This window comes from Heterodontus francisci, chromosome 6, assembly GCF_036365525.1.
Source record: "Heterodontus francisci isolate sHetFra1 chromosome 6, sHetFra1.hap1, whole genome shotgun sequence".
NCBI lineage: Eukaryota > Metazoa > Chordata > Chondrichthyes > Heterodontiformes > Heterodontidae > Heterodontus > Heterodontus francisci.
In genome coordinates this window covers 16,036,345-16,060,086 of record NC_090376.1, presented here as the reverse complement: position 1 = coordinate 16,060,086, position 23,742 = coordinate 16,036,345, and the positions used below count along the sequence as shown (strand labels likewise).

General features: G+C 45.8%; 1 protein-coding gene across 4 annotated transcripts in view; it reads left to right on the top strand.

Moving 5' to 3' along the window:
• Window positions 1–18,153, top strand: part of LOC137371143 (arylsulfatase H-like) — a 45,299-nt gene extending 27,146 nt beyond the window's left edge. For 3 of the 4 annotated variants that reach the window (XM_068033149.1, XM_068033147.1, XM_068033150.1), the window contains 4 exons: window positions 6,177–6,314; window positions 13,809–13,971; window positions 14,686–14,807; window positions 17,228–18,153. In XM_068033149.1, the coding sequence (XP_067889250.1) occupies window positions 6,177–6,314; window positions 13,809–13,971; window positions 14,686–14,807; window positions 17,228–17,589 (785 nt within the window). In that variant the 3' untranslated portion in view covers window positions 17,590–18,153. Of the gene's footprint in view, window positions 1–6,176; window positions 6,315–13,808; window positions 13,972–14,685; window positions 14,808–14,958; window positions 15,250–17,227 lie in introns of those variants that run through there. The other variant, XM_068033151.1, reaches the window with a different exon arrangement.
• Window positions 18,154–23,742: the final 5,589 nt, after the last annotated feature.

Sequence of the window (23,742 nt, the reverse complement as noted above, 5' to 3'; positions counted from 1 at the left end):
TGTCGGAGGGCAGGGTCCTGATTTGTGTTATGGGATGTGGTGGTAGGGCTGGGAGCTGTAGCAGCGGTGGTTCAACCTGGGTTTGTAGATCCAGAGGAACACTGGTTATCAAATTATATTTGAGATCTAAAGTCTAGTCTTTTATTTAGCAAATTAACTGAACAGTTGCTGTTTGGGTTGGAGAAGGTGAGTTTTAGACCGGCTTTAAACAGAGTTCACTCAGGCTCTGCTTGCAGCTGCACCTTGTTAATTAGATAACCGGCTTAAACCAGTTTTCAGGGGCTAGGGTCAGACAGTATAAAAGTGGGCCATCTTACAGTGCTAACTTTGTTTGAACTGGAGTGCTGACTTGGGGCTGCATTAGAGTGCTAAAATGGGAGTTTTGTGACTGAGGGAGTTTGGTGAGGAGGGAGCCAGGAGCTCCTTTCATTTCCTACCTGTCCTCAAAGAGCGTGAGGGGAACCGAGAGTTTCCAAAGAGCACAGCAGACTGGTGAGTAAGTTCTGGTGGGTATTTTTCAAACTGGATTGAATTGTAAGTCATTGTTTTAGCAAGACTTAGTTGACTTATTTTTTTAAAATTAAAACAGCCTTCTAAAGTTTTAAATTTAAAGGGTTTCATCGTGGCAGGAGAGCTTAAAGGTGTGGATGGCTCCTTTTGCTGCATGTGGGAATCCGGGAACATTTCCAGTCCCTGGGACCAGCATGTGTGTAGGAAGTGTGTCCAGCTGCAGCTTCTGGAAGCTCGGGTTTCAGAGCTGGAACGACGGCTGGAAACACTGGAGCATCCGCGAGTCTGAGAGCATTGTGGATAGCACGTATAGAGAGGTGGTCACACCACAGCTGAAGAGACTTGAGGAAAGAAGGGAATGGGTGACCACCAGGCAGTCCTAGAGAATCAGGCAGGTAGTTCAGGAGTCTCCTGGGGTCCCGCTTGCAAATCGGTATTCCATTTTGGAGGCTGATGAGGCTGGTTCCTCCTGGGAGTGTGGACAGAGCCAAGCTTCTGGCACCACAAGCAGCCTGTCTGCACAGGAAGGGGGAAAGAGAGGAAGAGCAATAGTAATAGGGGATTCTATAGTCAGGGGAACAGATAGGCGCTACTGTGGCCATCAACGTGACTCCAGGATGGTATGTTGCCTCCCTGGTGCCAGGGTCTGGGATGTCACTGAATGGCTGCAGGGCATCCTGAAGGGGGAGGATGATAAGGCAGAGGTCATGGTACATGTTGGTACCAATGACATAGGTAGAAAGAGGGATGAGTTCTTGCTTCAAGAATTCAGGGAGTTAGGCAGTAGACTAGAAAGCAGGACCTCTCGGATTGTAATCTCTGGATTACTCCCAGTACCACATGCTAGCAAGTATAGAAATAGGAGAATAGCACAGATGAATGCGTGGCTTAAGAGTTGTTGCAGGAGGGAGGGTTTTAGATTCCTGGACCACTGGGACCGTTTCTGGGGAAGGTGGGACCTGTACAAGCGGGACGGTCTACATCTGAACCAGAGGGGGACTAACATCCTTGCTGGCGGGTTTGCTAGTGCTGTTGGGAGGAGTTTAAACTAGTTTGGCAGCGGGAGGAGACGCAGACTCCTAGCAGAATAGGGACAGAGCTAAACACAGAAAAGCAAACAGGTCAGAGGGAATACAGCGAAAGTAAGTTTCAAGGGAGTAAGACCAGGATGGATGGCCTCTACTTTAATGCCAGGAGTATTACAGGTAAAACGAATGAGTTAAGGGCAAGGATTGACACGTGGAATTGTGATATAGTAGCCATCACGGAGACATGGTTGAGGGAGGGGCAGGATTGGCAGCTCAATATCCCGGGATATAGAATCTTCAGGCGAGACAGAGGAGGGGGTAAAAGAGGAGGGGGCATTGCAATATTAGTTAAGGAGTCAGTTACTGCAGTAAGGAGAGATGATATCTTGGAGGGGGCATCAAATGAAGCTTTATGGGTAGAGTTTAGGAATAAAAAAGGGACAGCTACATTGCTAGGTCTTTATTATGGACCCCCAGATAGTCAGCAGGAAATTGAGGAGCAAATATGTGTGCTATTCGCAGAGGTGTGTAAAAATAATAGGGTAATTATATTATGTGATTTCAACTTTCCCAACATTAATTGGGATAGTCATCGTGTCAAGAGCTGAGATGGAGTGGAGTTCTTAAAATGTATACAGGAGAACTTTTTAGCTCAATATGTAGAGGATCCAATAAGGGAGAGTGCAATGCTGGACCTAATTCTGGGGAATGAAGCCGGACAGGTAGTTGATGTGTTGGTGGGGAAGCATTTTGGTGATAGCGACCACAACATGGTACAAGTTAAGCTTGTTATGGAGAAAGAAATAGACCAGTTGCAAAAAAGATTTTGGATTGGGGGAGAGTGAATTTTAGTAAAACAAGGCAGGATCTGGCCAAGGTAGACTGGAAAGAGTTACTTGTTGGGAAATCTACAGAAGAGCAGTGGGGGGCATTCAAAAAGGAAATGGGAAGGGTACAGGCCCAACATGTTGCCTCTAGGGTAATAGGTGGGAGCAACAAGCCCAGAGAACCATGGATGACCAGAAACATTCAGGGTATGATGAGAAGGAAAAGAGAGGCTTTTAGCAAATACAAGGAGAGCAAATCAACGGAAGCATTAGTGGAGTACAGAAAGTGTAGGATGGAGCTTAAGAAAGCAATTAGAGGAGCAAAGAGGGGATATGAGAAAGCTCTGGCTGGTAAAAGTAGGGAAAATCCCAAGATATACTACAAGTATATCAATGGGAAGAGGATAACCAGGGAAAGAGTAGGACCCATTAGGGACCAAGGGGGAAATCTGTGGGTGGAGCCAGAGGACATTGGTCGGGTGTTGAACAAATACTTCACATCTGTTTTCACCCAAGAGAATGAGGATGTAGATATGGAACTGAGAGAGAGAGAGACTGTGAGGTTCTTGAGCAAATTGTCAAAGGGAGTGACAAGGTATTGGAGGTTTTGGCAGGCTTAAAAGTGGACAAATCTCCATGTCCGGATGATTTGTGTCCCAGGATGCTGTGGGAGGCGAGGGTGGAGATTGCAGGGGCTCTGACCCAAATTTTTAATTCCTCTCTGGCCACAGGGGAGATGCCAGAGGACTGGAGAACAGCTAATATGGTCCCACTATTTAAGAAAGGTTGTAGAGATAAGCCAGGGAACTACAGACCAGTGAGTCTCACGTCAGTGGTAGGGAAACTATTGGAGAAAATTCTGAAGGAGAGAATCTATCTCCACTTGGAGAGGCAAAATTTGATTAGGAATAGTCAGCATGGCTTTGTCAGAGGGAGATCATGCCTAACAAATTTGATTGAATTTTATGTGCATGTGACCAGGTGTGAAGATGAGGGTAGTGCAGTTGATGTAGTTTACATGGATTTCAGCAAAGCCTTTGACAAGGTCCCACGTGGGAGACTTATCAAGAAAGCAAATGCACATGGGATACAGGGTAACTTGATAAAGTGGATTCAAAATTGGCTTAGCTGTAGGAGACAGAGAGGGATGACAGACGACTGTTTTAGTGACTGGAAGCCAGTGTCCAGTGGAGTACCACAGGGATCTGTGCTGGGTCCCCTATCGTTTGTCGTTTATATAAACGACATAGATGACTATGTGGGGGGTAGGATCAGTAAATTCGCGCATGACACAAAAATTGGCCGAGTGGTTAACAGTGAGGTGGAGTGTCTTAGGTTACAGGAAGATATAGACGGGATTGTCAAATGGGCAGAAAAGTGGCAAATGGAATTTAACCCTGAAAAGTGTGAGGTGATACACTTTGGAAGGAGTAATATGACATGGAAGTATTCAATGAATGGCCTGATGCTGGGAAGTTCCGAGGAACAAAGGGACCTTGGCATGTTTGTCCATAGATCTCTGAAGGCAGAAGGGCAGGTTAATAGGGTGGTGAAAAAGGCAAATGGGACACTTGCCTTTATCAATCGAGGCATAGATTACAAAAGCAGGGAGGTCATGTTGGAGTTGTATAGAACTTTGGTAAGGCCACAGCTGGAGTACTGTGTGCAATTCTGGTCGCCACATTATAGGAAGGATGTGATTGCACTGGAGGGGGTGCAGAGGCGATTCACCAGGATGTTGCCTGGGATGGAATATTTAAGCTATGAAGAGAGGTTGGATAGGCTTGGGTTGTTTTCACTGGAGCAGAGAAGACTGAGGGGTGACCTGATCAAGGTGTACAAGATTATGGACAGGGTGGATAGGGAGCAGCTGTTCTCCTTAGTTGAAGGGTCAGTTAGGAGGGGACACAAGTTTAAGGTGAGGGGCAGGAGGTTTAAGGGGGATTTGAGGAAGAACTTTTTTACCCAGAGGGTGGTGACGGTCTGGAATGCACTGCCTGGGAGGGTGGTAGAGGCGGGTTGCCCCACATCCTTTAAAAAGTACCTGGATGAGCACTTGGCAAGTTTTAACATTCAAGGCTATGGGCCAAGTGCTGGCAAATGGGATTAGGTAGACGGGTCAGGTGTCTTTAATGCATCGGTGCAGACTCGATGGGCTGAAGGGCCTCTTCTGCACTGTATTATTCTGTGATTCTGTGAGATCAGTTTTTGAGATTACTACAAATTGGTGAGTTTATTTTAGGATTAAACTCCTTGGACAGCTGACAAGTTAACAGCTAGTCCGAAGAAGGGTCACTGACCCGAAACGTTAACTCTGCTTCTCTTTCCACAGATGCTGCCAGACCTGCTGAGTGAATCCAGCATTTCTTGTTTTTGTTTCAGATTTCCAGCATCCGCAGTATTTTGCTTTTATTATAACAGCTAGTCTATTGGACTAATTAGAGTCCATAGTGGTTAGCAATGTCTCCAGAACTTATACAACCTTGTCCTTATAAGCTGCATGACTGAGCTTATCTTAGCCTTCATCTGGGCTGATGGTGTTAGCTTTAGGGACATCAGGTTGATGCGTCTTCTTCTGTGGCTGTCTTATTTGTTCGTCTAGAATCCTCTGTTCCATGCTACATCCACCTTACGCACTAGTAACTGTGTCTGACTAGCTGTCTTACATCTCACCTTCCCTGATCTCATGCAAACTTGTACTTTGAAGTGATATACGTATCTCTGCCTCCAACTGGCTAGGGGTGCAATCTGTCTTCTGTAACCTTGTCCTCTCTGTCCTGGATGCACTTTGGCTCTTTTAGAGGCACCGTTATGCATACCTTAGGTGAAGACTAAAAGAAATGGAAGGAAACTAAAGAGGAAGAAGAGAATAAAGAGAACTTACTGAGAAATGTGCCAAGAACCTCCTACATTAATTTCAAAGAAACATCTATTTCCTTTCAATTGACTAATCTGAGTTGCATGTTTGTCAGAAGAGCTCACCTCTTTTGCTTTCAATCACTTAAAACAGCCTTTATGTACCATCCATGTTAATGACACATGAGTATGCCAGATTATACATTACTTCCTAGCTCCTCAATCTTTCTTTGACAAAGGACCTTACACAATTCTAGTAAAGCATGTGTCTTTGAAGCTGGCCTTCTGTTTTTGTTTATATAAGCCTTCTTGGGTTTAATTAGTTTTAGTCTCTTTTATTTTCCCACCATTCAGTTCACTTCCCTATCCCCCTGCCCTCCCTTAAAATCCTCGTAAAAACCAATGTTTTTGACCAAGCTTTTGGTCCTCCTCAAAGTTTCTTTCTTTGGCTTGATGTCTGATTACACCTCTGTGAAGAGCCTCAGGAATTCTCTATTAAAGACGCTATATAAATGCAAGTTGTTAATCATAAGCATTACCGTGTCATACTCTGCCATTTGTTGCTGCTGTTTTCATTGGTATCTGTTGCACTTTGTGATGTCAAAGGTATCTCAAAATGTTTCACATCCATTATATTACTTTAAGTGAGTGCTTCATTATAAAGACAAGTGCAGCATCAATTTTGGGCATAGCAGGAGCCCACAAATAGCAAAGAGATGAAATTTGTTTAGCTAAATGTCTGCAATCAAAGTTGATAATGTTCTGTAATAGATATGAACAGGTCACTGTTTATTCTGAACTCAGAGAAGCTGATGTTAATTCATCTTGGAACAGAACCCAGAATAAAGATGTACCCAAATGAACCAATGGCATAAGCTTAGAAAATAAAGTCAGGATCTCTCACAAGTTACCAAGACCCCATCGATCCTAATGTTCTTTTTTATGCTACTTCCAGGTCAGATTGTAAATTCCATCAATAACGTTGGTCTAGCGAATAAAACCCTTATATATTTCACCTCGGATCATGGGGGCAGCTGGGACTCTGTGGGAACAAATGGAGAGCATGATGGAGGCTGGAATGGAATATACAGAGGTAAATGCATTCTGGTGCAAAATAGGCATGTTAAACATTTAACTGTTTTTAATCTGACCTCTATCAATGACTATATTTGCAATTCATTTTCCTTGTAAGAAGGTAAGGGCTGGATATGAGGGGTTTCACAGCAGAAAATGATGGGAAAGACTGGAAACCTGTCCCAAAAACAGACCATCATTACATTTGTCCTCAAACCCACTAGTGACTTTGGCTGCCTGCCATGAGCCTGTCCCACTGAAGATTAATGATAATGGAAGGGAGAAGAGATGGATTAATGGTCCCTGTCCATTTCCAAGAAACAACGGGAATCATATATGGAGTCCAAGAAGTGGTAGAGAAGAGTGTTGGCCCAGCTTTTTACAATGCTTTCTGACCCATAGGCCTTTTAAACTGTAAAGGGACAATGATTTTTTGGAGTTTTTGTTTTCCTTCCTACGCACTTAACTGTACTTCTAAAATTTAAAATGACTATAGAAAAATAACAGCAATTGTTCAGACAAACAAAGGATTTTCCTGTGGAAATGCCCTTATTTCCATGCTTTAAAGAGGAGAATGATGAGGATATGAAGGAGATAAGGATGGAGGATTGGTGAGTGAAGGCAGCTAAGGCCAATCCATTGATATCCAAGGTTTACTGACTTGGGAAATCGTACCGTGGCTTCTCACATCAACAATGTGTTAAAAGGCTTTATGCTCCCCCGAAGGTTATTGGGGAGTTTTGTAAGCTTCTGATCCAAAAGGATCAAAGTCTTATCAGGAGCCACAGCAGTGAATCTTCATGCAATTGGGTCCTTCCAAGTCATTTCAGATGGCCTCGGTCACATCAGTCAGTCAGACTTACACTACTGTTTTTGGAACCAAGACTATGCACTGGCAGGCATCGCAACTCATCATGCTCTCAATGGAGCCTGCAAAACAGATGGAGCCAATAGTCAACTTTCATTGGATAGCAGAAACACTCCCAGGTATAAGATACCATTTATTGTATCCATGTCCCAGATTCCTCCATCACTATCCCTGGGTTTGTCCTGTTCCACCGGCAGGACCGACCCACCAGAGGTGTCAGCACAGTGGTATACAGACTAAAGGGAGTGGCCCTGGGAGTCGTCAATAATGACTCTGTACCTCATGAAGTGTCATGGTCAAACATTGGCAAGAAAACCCCCTGTTGATTACCACCTACCACCCACCCCGCCCACCCCCCAGCTGATGAATCGGTGCTCCTCCATGTTGAATGCCACTTTGAAGGCACTGAGGACAGCAAGGGTGCAGAATGTTATCTGGATGGGGGACTTCAATGTCCATCACCATGAGTGGTTTAGTAGTACCACTATGGACCAGGCTGGCCGAGTCCTGAAGGACATATGTGCCAGACTGGGCCTGCAGCAGGTGGTGAGAGATCCAACATGAGTGAAAACCTACTTGACCTCATCCCCACCAATTTACCTGCTGCAGATGAATCTGTCCATAACAGTATTGGTAGGTGTTACACCAGACATACCTTGTGGAGACAAGATCCAATCTTCACAGTGAGGACACCATTGTGTTGTGTGACACAACCACTGTGCTATATGGGATAACTTCACAACAGACCTAGCAACTCAAAACTGGGCATCCATGAGGCACTGTGGGCTCTCAACAACAGCAAAATTGTATTTAACCACAATCTGTAACCTCATGGCCCGGCATATTCCTCACTTTACCATTCTTATTAAGCCAGGGAACCAACCCTGGTTCAATGACGAGTGTAGACGATCATACAGGGGCAGCACCAGGCATACCTAAAAATGAGGTGCCAACCTGGTGAAGCTACAGCATACATAGCATGCTACTTATGCTGTTTAGCATGCATGCAATAGACAGAGCTAAGTGATCCCACAGCCAATGGGTCACATCAAAGCTCTGCATTCTTGCCACATCCAGTCATGAATGGTGATGGACATTTAAACAGCTAACTGAAGGAGCAGGCTACATGAACATCCCTATCCTCAATGTTGGCAGAGCCCAGCCCATTAGTGCAAAATACAAGGCTGAAGCATTTGCAACGATCTTCAGCTAGAAATGCCGTATGGATGATCCATCTCAGCCTCTTCCTGAGGTCCCCACTTTTGGAGAAGCCAGTTTTCAGCTAATTTGATTCACTCCCCAAAAACAGCTGAACACACTGGATACTGAAAAAGCTATGGGCTCTGACACTGTCCTGGCTGTAGTGCTGAAGACTGCTCCAGAACTAACCATGCCTTTAACCAATCTTGTTCCAATACAGCTACAACGCTGGCAACTAAGTAGAAAATTGCCCAGGTATGTCTTGTCCTGGGGAGGTGGTGGTGTAGTGGTAATGTACTAGACTAATGCTGTGGGGACATGAGTTCGAATCCCACCGTGGCAGATGAATTCCAGATTGAATTCAATTAATTAAATCTGGAATTAAAATCAAGTCTAATGGTGACCATGAAATCATTGTTGATTGTTGCAAAAGCCCTTCGGGTTCACTAATGCCTTTTAGGGAAGGAAATTTGTCGTCCTTACCTGGTCTGGTCTACATGTGACTCCAGACCCACAGCAATGTGGTTGACTCTTGAATGGCCTAGCAAGCCACTCAGTTCAAGGGCAATTGGGGATGGGAAATAAATGCTGGCTGAGCCAGCAACGCCCACATCCCACGAATGAATAAAAGAAAAAAAGCAGGACAAATCCAATCTGGTCAAATACTGTAAAATCAGCCTACTATCAATTGTCAGCAAAGTGTTGAAAGGGGTCATTGACACGACTGTCAAGCAGCATTTACTCATCAATAACCTGCTCAATTTGGATTTCTACAGATCTCTTTACAGCCTTGGTCCAAACATGGACTGAAGTGCTGAACTCCAGAGGTGAAGTGAGAGTGACTGCCCTTGACATCATAGAGCCCTAATAAAATTGAAGTCAATGGGAAATGAGGGAAAACTCTCCACTGGTTGGAGTCATACCTAGCACAAAGGAAGGTGGTTGTTGGAGGTCAATCATCTCAGTCCCAGGACATCACTTCAGGAGTTTCTCAGGGTAGCGTTCTAGGCCCAACCATCTTTAGCTGCTTCATCAAGCAGTCTTCCTCGTTAAAAGTGGGGATAGTCACTGACAAATGGGCAGTTTTCTGTTCCATTCGCAACTTCTCAGATAAGGAAACAGTCCATGCCTGCATGCAGCAAGACCTGGGCAACATTCAGGCTTAGGCTAATAAGTGGCAAGTTATGTTGTGTCACACGAGACAATGACCATCTTCAACAATAGTGTCTAGCCACCTCCCGATGACATTCAAGAGCATTAGCATCGCCAAATTCCTCACCATCAAAATCATATTGGTCACCATTGATCAGAAACTTAACTGGACCAGCCACATAAATACTATGACTCACCTCCTGTCCTGACTCCCCAAAGCCTTTCCACCATCGACAAGACCCAAGTCAGACGTGTGGTGGAATTCTCTCCACTTGCCTGGATAAATGTAGCTCCAACAACACTCACAAAGCACGACACCATCCAGGACAAAGTAGCCTGCTAGATTGGCACCCCATCCACCACTTTGAACATTCATTCCATCCACCACCAGAGCACTGTGGCTGCATCTATAAGATGCACTGCAGCAACTTGCCAAGGCTCCTTCAGCAGCACCTCCCAAACCTGTGACTTCTGTAACCTAGAAGAATAGGGCAGCAAGTGCATGGGACAGCACCACCTGCAAGTTCCCCTCCAAGTCACACACCATCCTGACTTGGGCATATATCACTGTTTCTTCATCGCTGGGTCAAAATCCTGGAACTCCTTACTTAAAAACATGTTGGGAGCAACTTTAACACACTGATTGTCGTGGTTTAAGAAGGTACCTCACCACTACCTTCTCAAAAGCAATTTTTTTTTTTTATTCATTCATGGGATGTGGGCGTCACTGGCTATGCCAGCATTTATTGCCCATCCCTAATTGCCCTTGAGAAGGTGGTGGTGAGCTGCCTTCTTGAACCGCTGCAGTCCACGTGGGGTAGGTACACCCACAGTGCTGTTAGGAAGGGGGTTCCAGGATTTTGACCCAGCGACAGTGAAGGAACGGCGATATCGCTCCAAGTCAGGATGGTGTGTGACTTGGAGGGGAACTTGCAGGTGGTGGTGTTCCCATGTATTTGCTGCCCTTGTCCTTCTAGTTGGTAGAGGTGGAAGGTGCTAAGGAGCCTTGGTGCATTGCTGCAGTGCATCTTGTAGATGGTACACACTGCTGCTACTGTGCGTCGGTGGTGGAGAGAGTGAATGTTTGTAGATGGGGTGCCAATCAAGCAGGCTGCTTTGTCCTGGATGGTGTCGAGCTTCTTGAGTGTTGTTGGAGCTGCACCCATCCAGGCAAGTGGAGAGTATTCCATCACACTCCTGACTTGTGCCTTGTAGATGGTGGACAGGCTTTGGGGAGTCCTGAGTTATTCGCCTCAGGATTCCTAGCCTCTGACCTGCTCTTGTAGCCACGGTATTTATCTGGCTACTCCAGTTCAGTTTCTGGTCAATGGTAGCCCCTAGGATGTTGATAGTGGGGGATTCAGTGATGGTAATGCCGTTGAATGTCAAGGGGAGATTCTCTCTTGTTGGAGATGGTCATTGCCTGGCACTTGTGTGGCGTGAATGTTACTTGCCACTTATCAGCCCAAGCCTGGATATTGTCCAGGTCTTGCTGCATTTCTACACGGACTGCTTCAGTATCTGAGGAGTCACGAATGGTGCTGAACATTGTGCAATCATCAGTGAACATCCCCACTTCTGACCTTATGATTGAAGGAAGGTCATTGATGAAGGAGCTGAAGATGATTGGGCCTAGGACACTACCCTGAGGAACTCCTGCAGTGATGTCCTGGAGCTCAGATGATTGACCTCCAACAACCACAACCATCTTCCTTTGCGCTAGGTATGACTCCAGCCAGTGGAGGGTTTTCCCCCTGATTCCCATTGAGCTCAGTTTTGCTAAGGCTCCTTGATGCCATACTCGGTCAAATGCTGCCTTGATGTCAAGGGCAGTCACTCTCACCTCACCTCTTGAGTTCAGCTCTTTTGTCCATGTTTGAACCAAGGCTGTCATGAGGTCAGGAGCTGAGTGGCCCTGGCGGAACCCAAACTGAGCGTCACTGAGCAGGTTATTGCTAAGCAAGTGCCGCTTGATGGCACTGTTGATGACGCCTTCCATCACTTTACTGATGATTGAGAGTAGGCTGATGGGGCGGTAATTGGCCGGGTTGGACTTGTCCTGCTTTTTGTGTACAGGACATACCTGGGCAGTTTTCCACATTGCAGGGTAGATGCCAGTGTTGTAACTGTACTGGAACAGCTTCGCTAGGGGCGCGGCAAGTTCAGGAGCACAGGTCTTCAGTACTATTGCCGGAATATTGTCAGGGCCCATAGCTTTTGCACTATCCAGTGCCTTCAGTCGTTTGTTGATATCACGCAGAGTGAATCGAATTGGCTGAAGTCTGGCATCTGTGATGCTGGGGACTTCAGGAGGAGGCCGAGATGGATCATCAACTTGGCACTTCTGGGTGAAGATTGTTGCAAATGCTTCAGCCTTATCTTTCGCGCTGATGTGCTGGGCTCCCCCCATCATTGAGGATGGGGATATTTGTGGAGCCACCTCCTCCAGTTAATTGTTTAATTGTCCACCACCATTCACAGCTGGATGTGGCAGGACTGCAGAGCTTAGATCTTATCCGTTGGTTATGGGATCGTTTAGCTCTGTCTATCACATGCTGCTTACGCAGTTTGGCATGCAAGTAGTCCTGGGTTGTAGCTTCACTTGGTATGCCTGGTGCTGCTCCTGGCATGCCCACCTGCACTCTTCATTGAACCAGGGTTGGTCTCCTGGCTTGATGCTAATGGTAGAGTGGGGGATATACCGGGCCATGAGGTTACAGATTGTGGATGAGTACAATTCTGCTGCTGCTGATGGCCCACAGTGCCTCATGGATGCCCAGTTTTACATTGCTAGATCTGTTTGAAATCTATCCCATTTAGCACGGTGATAGTGCCACACAACACAATGGACGGTATCCTCAGTGTGAAGGCGAGACTTTGTCTCCACAAGTACTGTGCGGTGGTCACTCCTACCAATACTGTCATGGACAGAAGCATCTGCGGCAGGCAGATTGGTGAGGACAAGGTCAAGTATGTTTTCCCTCGTGTTGGTTCCCCCACCACCTGCCGTAGACCCAGTCTAGCAGCTACGTCCTTTAGGACTCTGCCAGCTCGGTCAGTAGTGGTGCTACCGAGCCACTCTTGGTGATGGACATTGAAGTCCCCCACCCAGAGTACGTTTTGTGCCCTTGCCACCCTCAGTGCTTCCTCCAAGTGGTGTTCAACATGGAGGAGTACGTAATCATCAACTGAGGGAGGGTGGTAGGTGGTAATCAGTAGGAGGTTACCTTGCCCGTGTTTGACCAGATGCCATGAGACTTCATGGGGTCCGGAGGCGATGTTGAGGACTCACAGGGCAACTTCCTCCCTACTGTATACCACTGTGCCACCACCTCTGGTGGGTCTGTTCTGCCGGTGGGACAAGACATACCCGGGGATGGTGATGGCAGTGTCTGGGACATTGTCTGTAAGGTATGATTCCATGAGTATGACTATGTCAGTCTGTTGCTTGACTAGTCTGTGGGACAGCTCTCCCAACTTTGGCACAAGCCCCCAGATGTTAGTAAGGAGGATTTTGCAGGGTCGACAGGGCTGGGTCTGCTGTTGTCGTTTCCGGTGCCTAGGCCGATGCCGGGTGGTCCGTCCGGTTTCATTCCTTTTTATAGACTTTGTAGCGGTTAGATACAACTGAGTGGCTTGCTCGGCCATTTCAGAGGGCATGTAAGAGTTAACTACATTGCTGTGGGTCTGGAGTCACATGTAAGCCAGACCAAGTAAGGACAGCAGATTCCCTTCCCTAAAGCACATTCGAATGGACAATAAATGCTGGCTTTTCCAGCGATGCTGCATGCTGTGAATTAATATAAAGAAAATTGAACGCCCTTGGAGAGCTCCTTCAATATTATGAACTGAAAGTGCTTCCATTCAATGAATATGCTGCAGCCATGCCTCTGCATGGCTTACATCTTAAATCCTGTGAGACTATTATTGTGTAAAAGTAGTTTTCAAGGTTGTAGCCACTTCGTGGATGGGTATTAAAATGAGATGGCCCGTCTTGTTACATTCTAATTTAACAGATTATCCAAGCACCTGCTGATGGCACAGTGGGTCACTTCACTGGGTGGTGTGGTAGTAATCATTTGATGGAGAGGTTCTTTGCTTGATCTCTGCTTGTGCAGAGTTAGTTGGTGAAGCAGTGGAGGACTAAGGTCCGTCTCCAAGCCCCTGATGGGAGAGGAAATTCCATAGAGGAAGTAAAAACAGGAGAAAGACAATCACATTACTCTGATCATTGATATCAGATGTAATAAGCAAACAAAAGCTTCTTTATTTAGGTGCTTTTCTGTACTGCAGGTAAAAAGGGATTGGCTGGTTGGGAAGGTGGCATCCGTGTTCCTGGGATATTCAGATGGCCAGGGCTGTTACCTTCCAACAAGAAAATTGATGAGCCTACCAGCCTTATGGACATTTATCCAACTATTGTCAACCTAGCTGGTGCCTCGCTGCCACAAGATAGGTAAAGAATCTATAATAGATGGTGAAATCCTTACATCTGCATGCATGTCTTGTCTAGAAAACTTTGCTTCCTGTTGTCACAGTCACACCAACTTTTCCATTCTAAACTTCCTATGTCAACAGCTATAATGAAAACTGCTGATGTAAACTTGTTATTCTGTAATTAAACTCTTCTGCCCAAGGCCATGTTGATTTTTGTGTTTTCCAACTGCTCAGCCTGTGCTGCAGAGAAACTCCAAACAGGGTTGCAGTAGCCCTGTTGTAGGCGAACACAATGCAAGTAGCATTGGCACTTTGCAGTTTAGCTATTGATGTGCAATGAGTTGCATTTGGATTAAATTTCCCCCATTAACGAAAAATAAGCAAACGGTTTCAGTTACAATATATTGTAGATTGATTTTATCTATAAGGTGAATTGTCAAAAGATTGCCTTGAAAGTAGTTGAGAAGAGGAAGATGAAAATTTCTGTGCCTAGGGGTTTAAAAATAGCCTTCGTAGATGGTTTTGTCAAAGCACTTTTGAAAATGTTATACTTTTTGGCAACTTTATGTTAGCCTCACAAGTTGTCATTTTCTCTTGCAAATGCATGATTTAGTCTAGGAGGGGGTCATAATTATTGGCGTTGTGGTTCCATGAAAGGAATGCAATTTAAATGAATAGAGAGTGATAACCATTCATTATTTTGAAACGCTGCTTGTTACTTGCACCTTACCAGGATAATAGATGGACGAGACTTGATGCCACTATTGGAGGGTGATGTACAGTATTCAGGGCATGAGTTTCTGTTTCATTACTGTGGAAGTGCTTTGAATGCAGCGCGATGGCATCCAAGAGGCAGTAAGTATTCAGTATCTGGAAGCTGTTGTAATATTGAAATAGAATCATATTGCCAATTTGTGCTTATGTCTATAGGGGTCACTAGGTGTATATATATCCTTTACTAATGAAATCATACATGGCATTTAAAGTTTCACTTACTCTGTTGTAGGGATACACAGGCATATTGGCTACATTACTGGACGAGTAATGATCTGGAGACGGGAGTTCAAATCCCACCACTGCAAGTGGCGAATTTAAATTCAGTTCACTGAAAAAAGAAATCTGGAATAAAAAGCTAGTAAATAGTGATCATGAGACGATTGGATTGGGTCACTAATGTCCTTTTGGGAAGGAAATCTGCTGTCTTTACCCAGTCTGGTCTATATGTGACTCTAGAGCCACAGCAATGTGATTGATTTTTAATAAAAGCAAAATACTGCGGATGCTGCAAATCTGAAATAAAAACAAGAAATGCTGGAAATACTCAGCAGGTCTGGCAGCATCTGTGGAGAGAGAAGCAGAGTTAACGTTTCAGGTCAGTGACCCTTCTTCAGAATTGGCAAATATTAGAAATGTGAAACGTTATAAGCAAGTAAAGCAGGGGTGGGGCAAGAGATAACAAAAGAGCTGTTGATAGGACAAGGTCACAGAATAGCTGACCAGAAGGTCATGGAGCAAAGGCAAACAATATGTTTGCCAAACAATATGGTGTGTTGAAAGACAAAGCATTAGTACAGATAGGGTGTTAACGAACTGAAAATTGAACAGCCGCGAGTACAAACATGAAAAAAACAGTGGGTAAGCAAACTGAACAAACTAAGATGAAATGAAATAAACACAAAAAAAAGAAAAAAGAAAAAAATAACTAAAAATAAAAGTAAAATGGGGGGCCCCGTCATGCTCTGAAATTATTGAACTCAATGTTCAGTCCAGCAGGCTGTAGCGTGCCTAATCGGTAAATGAAATGCTGTTCCTCGAGCTTGCGTTGATGTTCATTAGAACACTGCAGGAATCCCAGGACAGAGATATGAGCATGAGAGCAGGGGGAGTGTTGAAATGGCAAGCAACCGGAAGCTTGGGGTCCTGCTTGCGGACTGAGCAGAGGTGTTCCGCAAAGTGGTCACCCAAACTGCATTTGGTCTCCCCAATGTAGAGGAGACCACATTGTGAGCAGCGAATACAGTATACTAAATTGAAAGAACTACAAGTAAATCGTTGCTTCACCTGAAAGGAGTGTTTGGGGCCTGGGATAGTGAGGAGAGAGGAGGTAAACGGGCAGGTATTACACCTCCTGCGATTGCAGGGGAAGGTGCCATGGGAAGGGGACGAGGTGGTGGGGGTAATGGAGGAGTGGACCATGGTGTCACGGAGGGAATGATCCCTTCGGAATGCTGACAGGGGAAGGGAGGAGAAGATGCATTTGGTAGTGGCATTACACTGGAGGTGGCGGAAATGGCGGAGGATAATCCGTTGGATATGGAGGCTGATGGGATGAAAAGTGAGGACAAGGGGAACCCTGTCACAGTTCTGGGAGGGAGGGGAAGGGGTGAGGGTAGAGGTGCAGGAAATGGGCCGGACACGGTTGAGGGCCCTGTCAACCACAGTGTGGCGGGGGGAGGGGGGGGGAAATCCCTGGTTGGGGAAAAAGGAAGACATATCAGAAGCACTGTCATGGAGGTTGCATCATCAGAGCAGATACGTCAGAGTTGGAGAAACCGGGAGAATGGAATCGAATCCTTACAGGAGGCAGGGTGTGAAGAAGTGTAGTCGAGGTAGCTGTGGGAGTCGGTGGGCTTATCGTTGATTTTTAACTCCCCTCTGAAAAAGCCTAGCAAGTAACTCAGTTATATTCACGAAGGCAGCTCACCACCACCTTTTTTTTTAGATTAGAGATACAGCACTGAAACAGGCCCTTCGGCCCACCGAGTCTGTGCCAAACATCAACCACCCATTTATACTAATCCTACACTAATCCCATATTCCTACCAAACATCCCCACCTGTCCCTATATTTCCCTACCACCTACCTATACTTGTGACAATTTATAATGGCCAATTTACCTATCAACCTGCAAGTCTTTTGGCTTGTGGGAGGAAACCAGAGCACCCGGAGAAAACCCACGCAGACACAGGGAGAACTTGCAAAGTCCACACAGGCAGTACCCGGAATCGAACCCGGGTCCCTGGAGCTGTGAGGCTGCGGTGCTAACCACTGCGCCACTGTGCCGCCCTTACAGAGATAGGGAGGGTTGTAGGGTCTGGAGGAGATTACCGAGATAGGGATTACCTTCTCAAGAGCAAATGAGAATGGGCACAATAAATGTTGGCCTTGCCAGTGACGCCCAGATTTAGTGAACGAATTAAAAAAGTCATTGTATTCAAAAGCTACAATTTCAAGCATTTATGTCAATTCTTCAATTTTGTTTTTCTTTTCTTTAGGTGACTCTGTGTGGAAGGCTCATTTTTTCACTCCCAAATTTGAGGTAGGGAGTTGCTACAAGAGTGCGATCTGCAGGTGTCATGGACACTATATTTCCTACCATGATCCACCTTTACTCTTTGATCTCTCAAAGGATCCCTCTGAAGCAAACCCTTTATCTCCTGCCACAGAGCCACTTTTCCATGAAATCCAAAACCAGATTCAGTTAGGGGTGGAAGAACATCGGAAGACCTTGACTCCGGTTCCTCTTCAGCTGTCTTGGAATAATGTTCTCTGGAAACCGTGGCTTCAGCCCTGCTGTGGTACATTCCCATTCTGTTGGTGTGATAAAGACTCCAATAGTTCAAATAAAAAGATTTAAGAGAACGCATACAAAGATCTAATAAGTTACATCTGCGTCCTCTGGTTTAACATGAATTAATGCTCTGTGTTTGCTTATGCATGTCATTTGACATTATCTCTGTGAGATTTCCCCTCTTAACTGCCTTTTTGCTCGACTATGGGCCTTGACCTCTAATCAATGATACCTCATTGCCCTTAAATTGAGATTGGATTTTCTGATCTGTGCCCACTTTGTCACACTCAATTTCCCGAGGTTGATGAATATTGAAGCACCTGCCTGACAAGGTGTTAGCTTCTTTCCGAAATTAATTTTGGGTAGGGATATTCTGCACAGCATTTTCTGATGCTTCGCAGTGAGGGACATCCATTCGTAAACAGGCTGATTTGAAAGAGGCATTCACGAGTGCTCATTAATGAGTGTACAGAACGTCTTGAGGACACAGCAATGTTTAAGTGAGTGCATTTCAGCCAATCCTTAACTCTTTTTCTTCTGCTGGACCATACATTCTCATGAGCCTTGGTGCCAATTTTTCTTTTATTTTGCCCTCCGCACCATTATTAGTTCGAGTGAGAATGCCCCCCTCCCCCCCCCCCCCCCCCCCCCCCCCCGCCCCCATCTAAGATGTTTGGAACAACAGGAGGATCATCAAGTAATGCCAAGCATAAGAGGTGCTCAATGCCCACCTAATGGTACCTTAATTCACACACACAGCTTAATATATCTTGCTTTAGCCTATGGAGTCTGCTATTCCAAAGAAAGTTGGAACAGTGGACAGGATAACTGATATGCAAATACCCAGAGATACTTGTGTGCCAAACAGCATAAGCAGCATGCAATAGACAGAGCTAAGTAATCCCACAATCAACGGATCAATCTAAGCTCTGCAGTCCTGCCACATCCAGTCGTGAATGGTGGTGGACAATTAAACAACTAACTGGAGGAGGTAGCTCCACAAATATCCCCATCCTCAATGATGGGGATCATTGAGGACATCAGTGCAAAAGATAAGGCTGAAGCATTTGCAACAATCTTCAGCCAGAAGTGCCTAGTGGATGATCCATCTCAGCCTCCTCCTGAAGTCCCCAGCATCACAAATGCCAGTCTTCAGCTAATTCTATTCAATCCACATGATATCAACAAACGACTGAAGGCACTGGATACTGCAAAGGCTATGGGTCCTGTCAACATTCCAGCAATAGTACTGAAGACCTGTGCTCCAGAATTGGCCGTGCCCCGAGCCAAGCTGTTCCAGTATAGCTACAACACTGGCATCTACCCTGCAATGTGGAAAATTGACCAGGTATGTCCTGTACACAAAAAGCAGGACAAATCCAACCCGGTGAATTACCACCCCATCAGTCTACTCTCGGTCATCAGTAAAGTGATGGAAGGTGTCGTCAGTAGTGCTATCAAGCAGCACTTGCTTAGCAATAACTTGCTCAATGACGCTCTGGGTTCCGCCATGGCCACTCAGCTCCTGACCTCATTACAGCCTTGGTTCAAACATGGACAAAAGAAATGAACTCAAGAGGTGAGGTGAGAGTGACTGCCCTTGACATCAAGGCAGCACTTGACCGAGTATGGCATCAAGGAGCCTTAGCAAAAGTGGAGTCAATGGGAATCACGGGGAAAACTCTCCACTGGTTGGACTATACCTAACACAAAGGAAGATGGTTGTTGTTGTTGTTGTTGGTGGTCAATTATTTCAGCTCTCGGACCATCACTGCAGGAGTTCCTCAGGGTAGTGTCCTAGGCCCAACCATCTTCAGCTGCTTCATCAATGACCTCCCTTCAATCATAAGGTCAGAAGTGGGGATGGTTGCTGATGATTGCACAATGTTCAGCACCATTCGTGACTCCTCAGATACTGAAGCAGTCCATGTAGAAATGCAGCAAGACCTGAACAATATCCAGGCGTGGCTGATAAGTGGTAAGTAACATGCGTGCCACAGAAGTGCCAGTCAATGACCATCTAAAACAAGAGAAAATCGAACTATCTCCCCTTGACATTCAATGGCATTACAATCACTGAATCCCCTACTGTCAACATCCTGGGGGATACTATTGACCAGAAACTGAACTGGAGTAGCCATATAAATACCATGACTATAACTGCAGGTCAGAAGCTAGGAATCCTGCAGCGAGTAACTCATCTCCTGACTCCCAAAGCCTGTCCATCATCTACAAGGCACAAGTCAGAAGTGTCATGGAATAATCTCCACTTGCCTGGATGGGTGCAGCTCCAACAACACTCAAGAAGCTCGACGCATCCAGGACAAAGCAGCTCGCTTAATTGGCAACCCATTCACAGACATTCACTCCCTCCACCACCGACGCACAATGCCAGCAATGTGTACCATCTACAAGATGCACCGCGCAACGCACTAATGCTCCTTAAACAGTACCTTCCAAACCTGCAACCTCTACCACTGAAAAGGAAAAGGGCAGCAGTTTCATGGGAACACCACCACCTGCAAGTTCCCCTCCAAGCCCCACACCATCATGACTTGGAACTATACTGTCGTTCCTTCACTGTCGCTGGGACAAAATCGTGGAACTCCCTCCCATAAGCACTGTTTGTGTACGCACCCCACATGGACTGCAGTGGTTCAAGAAGGCAGCTCACCACCACCTTCTCAAGGGCAATTAGGGACGGGCAATAAATGCCGGCCTAGCCAGCGATGCCCACATTCCATGAACGAATATGAAAAAAAACCTGACTAATCATCATGCTGGAAGTATCCCAAATCACAGTATTTCATGAAAAGTAACATACCAGGGTGATTACCATGCCAATTTGATTGACCAAATCCATCAAAAATTCCATGAGACATATCCTCAGTCATGAGTCCCCCTCCCTGCTTGGCAGTGGCCATGGGGAATTGTCTTCACAGGGTCTATACCAACAGAGATTCAGATGCGGAACTGTATCGTCTTCTGCAAGGACACCTGTAGCTAACATGTAGTATCACAGCTGGATCATCTAGTGACAGTACTGGTCAATTGCATCTTGTAACTTGGCTTCACTCCCTTGCAACAACAATGCAATGTTGAGCTGTGGGGACAGGGCCATGGAGTGGTGCACAATGTACCCTCCATGCAACCAGCTCATGCAGCACCATCTGTACCTCATCAATCATCAAATACAGGATTGGCTGCTGGGCTGCTTTGTTACTTCATAGAATAATTGAATGAGGGAGCACAGAAAGGAGGCCATTCGGCCCATCGTGACCATACCAGCACTTTGAAAGTCCCACTCCTCTGCTCTTTCTTTATAGCCCAGTAAATCTTTCCTTGACAAGCATTTATTCAATTCCCTTTTGAAAGTTATTCCTGAATCTTATTCCACCACGCTTTCAATGAATGCATCGCAGAACATGACAATTCGCTAATTAACAAAATGTTTCCTCACGCCAGCTCTGGTTCTTTTACCAATCATCTTAAGTGTATGTGCTCTTGTTACTGACCCTTCTGCCACTGGAAACAGTGGGCAGGATTTTGGGTTTTGGGTCCAGACCCCACCTTTGGGGTCAAATGAGGGTCCTGACCTCACACTGTGTCAGGAGCCACCCAGCAGTGATTTTTCCTGAATTAATGGTCAGAGGGTGTGCTCGCCATCCAATTAAGGACAGCGGGTGGGCTCTTGAAGCTGGAGGGCCAATAAAAGGCCCTCTGCCATGGAAGGAGTTGCAGCCTGTCATTGCAGGTAAGGGAGAGAGAGGGCATCTTCATCTTGAGGCTCCCTCTCAGCAACTTTTAAAAGCTTTGAATTAAAAACTAGCCACAGCTGCCAGGCCACCATTGTGGAGGGGGAGTCCCTCCACAGGGCCGACTGTGGTCAGGTAGGCAAGGAGAACCTCAAAGTCTGCCTGGAGTGAGGCCCTTCGTCGGCCACTGGGAGGTTGCCTTCAGGCAGTTGGCCTGTTCCCTGAACTGTGGGGTGCCCTCAGGCCAACTGGAAAATTCCAGTCAGCCACTGATAATTGGCTCCCAACTTAATTAGCTGCTCGCTGCTTTGTCCGTATTTACGCTGTCAAAACCTTTCAAAGTTTTGAACACCTCCATCAAAAATCTTAACCCTCTTTGCTGCAAAGAGAACAATCCAAGTTTCTTCAGTCTTTCCATATAACTGAAGTCCCTCATCCTGGGTACCATTCTAGTAAATTTGTTCTGCACCCTCTCCAAGGTCTTGACACCCTTCCTAAAATATGGTGCCCAGGAAGAGCGTGTGGCACCCTGGGAAAAACTGAGTTAATAAATAGAAGTGAGAAATGAGTCTTGATTAGAACACAATTAAGAGGTGTAGGTGGGACAAGGTATTTGAAACTTTGGAGAAATGAAAAGTAAAAGTTCCAGAGTAAAATTTAAATAGTAAATATAAACACAGACAAGGAGGTGGGGGTGTGCGTGGAGTAATTGAAGGCAAGACTCAAAGGTAATTCAGTTTTTCTGATCTTATAGGCAATCTGCGGTCTTGAGATCTTATTACTCATGCCTTCCAGAAGCCAATCAGAGGGCTCAGAGGTCAGTGTCCAGTCGCACAGCTGTGGGTCCCTTTGGCCTGCAGCTTCACTCCAGGTTTCGGCAGCCTTTTCCAGTACCAAGCGCAGCCATAGGGTGGGTTTGCATCACAGCTACTCTTGAGTCATGTTGGACCCCAAAATCAGCTGCAGCTCACACTGGACAAGCACAGTGCATTTCAGGTGTATGGTCCTTGTGCTGGGGAGGAGTGCGACCAGTAAATGGGCGGCACAGTGGCGCAGTGGTTAGCACTGCAGCCTCACAGCTCCAGCGACCCGGGTTCAATTCTGGGTACTGCCTGTGTGGAGTTTGCAAGTTCTCCCTGTGTCTGCGTGGGTTTTCTCCAGGTGCTCCGGTTTCCTCCCACAAGCCAAAAGACTTGCAGGTTGGTAGATAAATTGGCCATTATAAATTGCCACTAGTATAGGTAGGTGGTAGGGAAATATAGGGACAGGTGGGGATGTTTGGTACGAATATGGGATTAATGTAGGATTAGTATAAATGGGTGGTTGATGGTCGGCACAGACTTGGTGGGCCGAAGGGCCTGTTTCAGTGCTATATCTCTAAACTAAACTCAACTAAATTCTGCCCAGTGTCAAAATAAAATGAGAATTTCCAAGGCAAGTTAAGAAGTGACAGGCACCATTGAGAGAAAGGAAATCCAAGGTGCAGACTTGAGCCTGCAGGTATGGTAGCAGCACTCCCCGACTCACCTCATTTCTTTTTAATCTCAGCGATGTGGATTTTGCCCCTTCCCCTAGGTTTCTTAAGGTTCTGCATTTACTGTTAAGACCTCTAAACTGGATTTCAGTTTAATGTTTGACATAAAAGCAGCGAAACAGAAGATGAAGTGAAATTAACTGGAAGAGGTCACCTGTTCATTGATTTTGTGCACAAAGCTTAATGATTCTCTTTAGTTTTCATTAATTTTATTATTTTGGACTGGTATAATTTAATTGCAATAAAAATCTTCTCAAAGTTATTGCAGTGGAGTCAGTTTCTGTGCTCTCAGATCCTCTCCAGGTGGTATAATACTTGGGTAGGTGAGTGAATTTTCCTCAAACTCGAGTTGTCTCAAAGGTGGAGACAGATTCAATTGTGGCTTTCAACAGGGAATTGCATAAGCATCTAAAGGGGGGAGAAAAATGAAGGACTATTGGATAAGGGCACAGAGTGGGACTAGAGAAGTCACTCTTGCAGAGAGCGGGCAAGGACTCGATGGGCCGAATGGCCGCCTTCTGTGCTGTAACCATTCTATGATGCTATGACATGGTGAGTGATGTGAGATTGGGGAAGCTCAATCTTCTGTGACAGATTTCAGGGATGTTCATGAACAGCCAGCAAGCCTGACACATTATGGGACCTGGAGTCACATACCTGCCACTGTGTACTGGGATTTTTCTCACCTGGCTGTTGGTAACCCTGCAAGGCAGTGCACTTATAGGCAGGGTAATATGTCATAGGAAGATTAGTCCAGATGCTGCTACTAGCACAGATGAAGAATTTACCCAGGAGTGGAGGATCTAGGAGAAACAGACAGGAGCACCATTGTGAAGTCTCAGAAGGTGAACCAGTTCATTCACATTAAGAAAAGGCCATATTAGTTCAGGAAACACTGGGCCAAATTTTGCTGTAGCAGGGTACCTAATG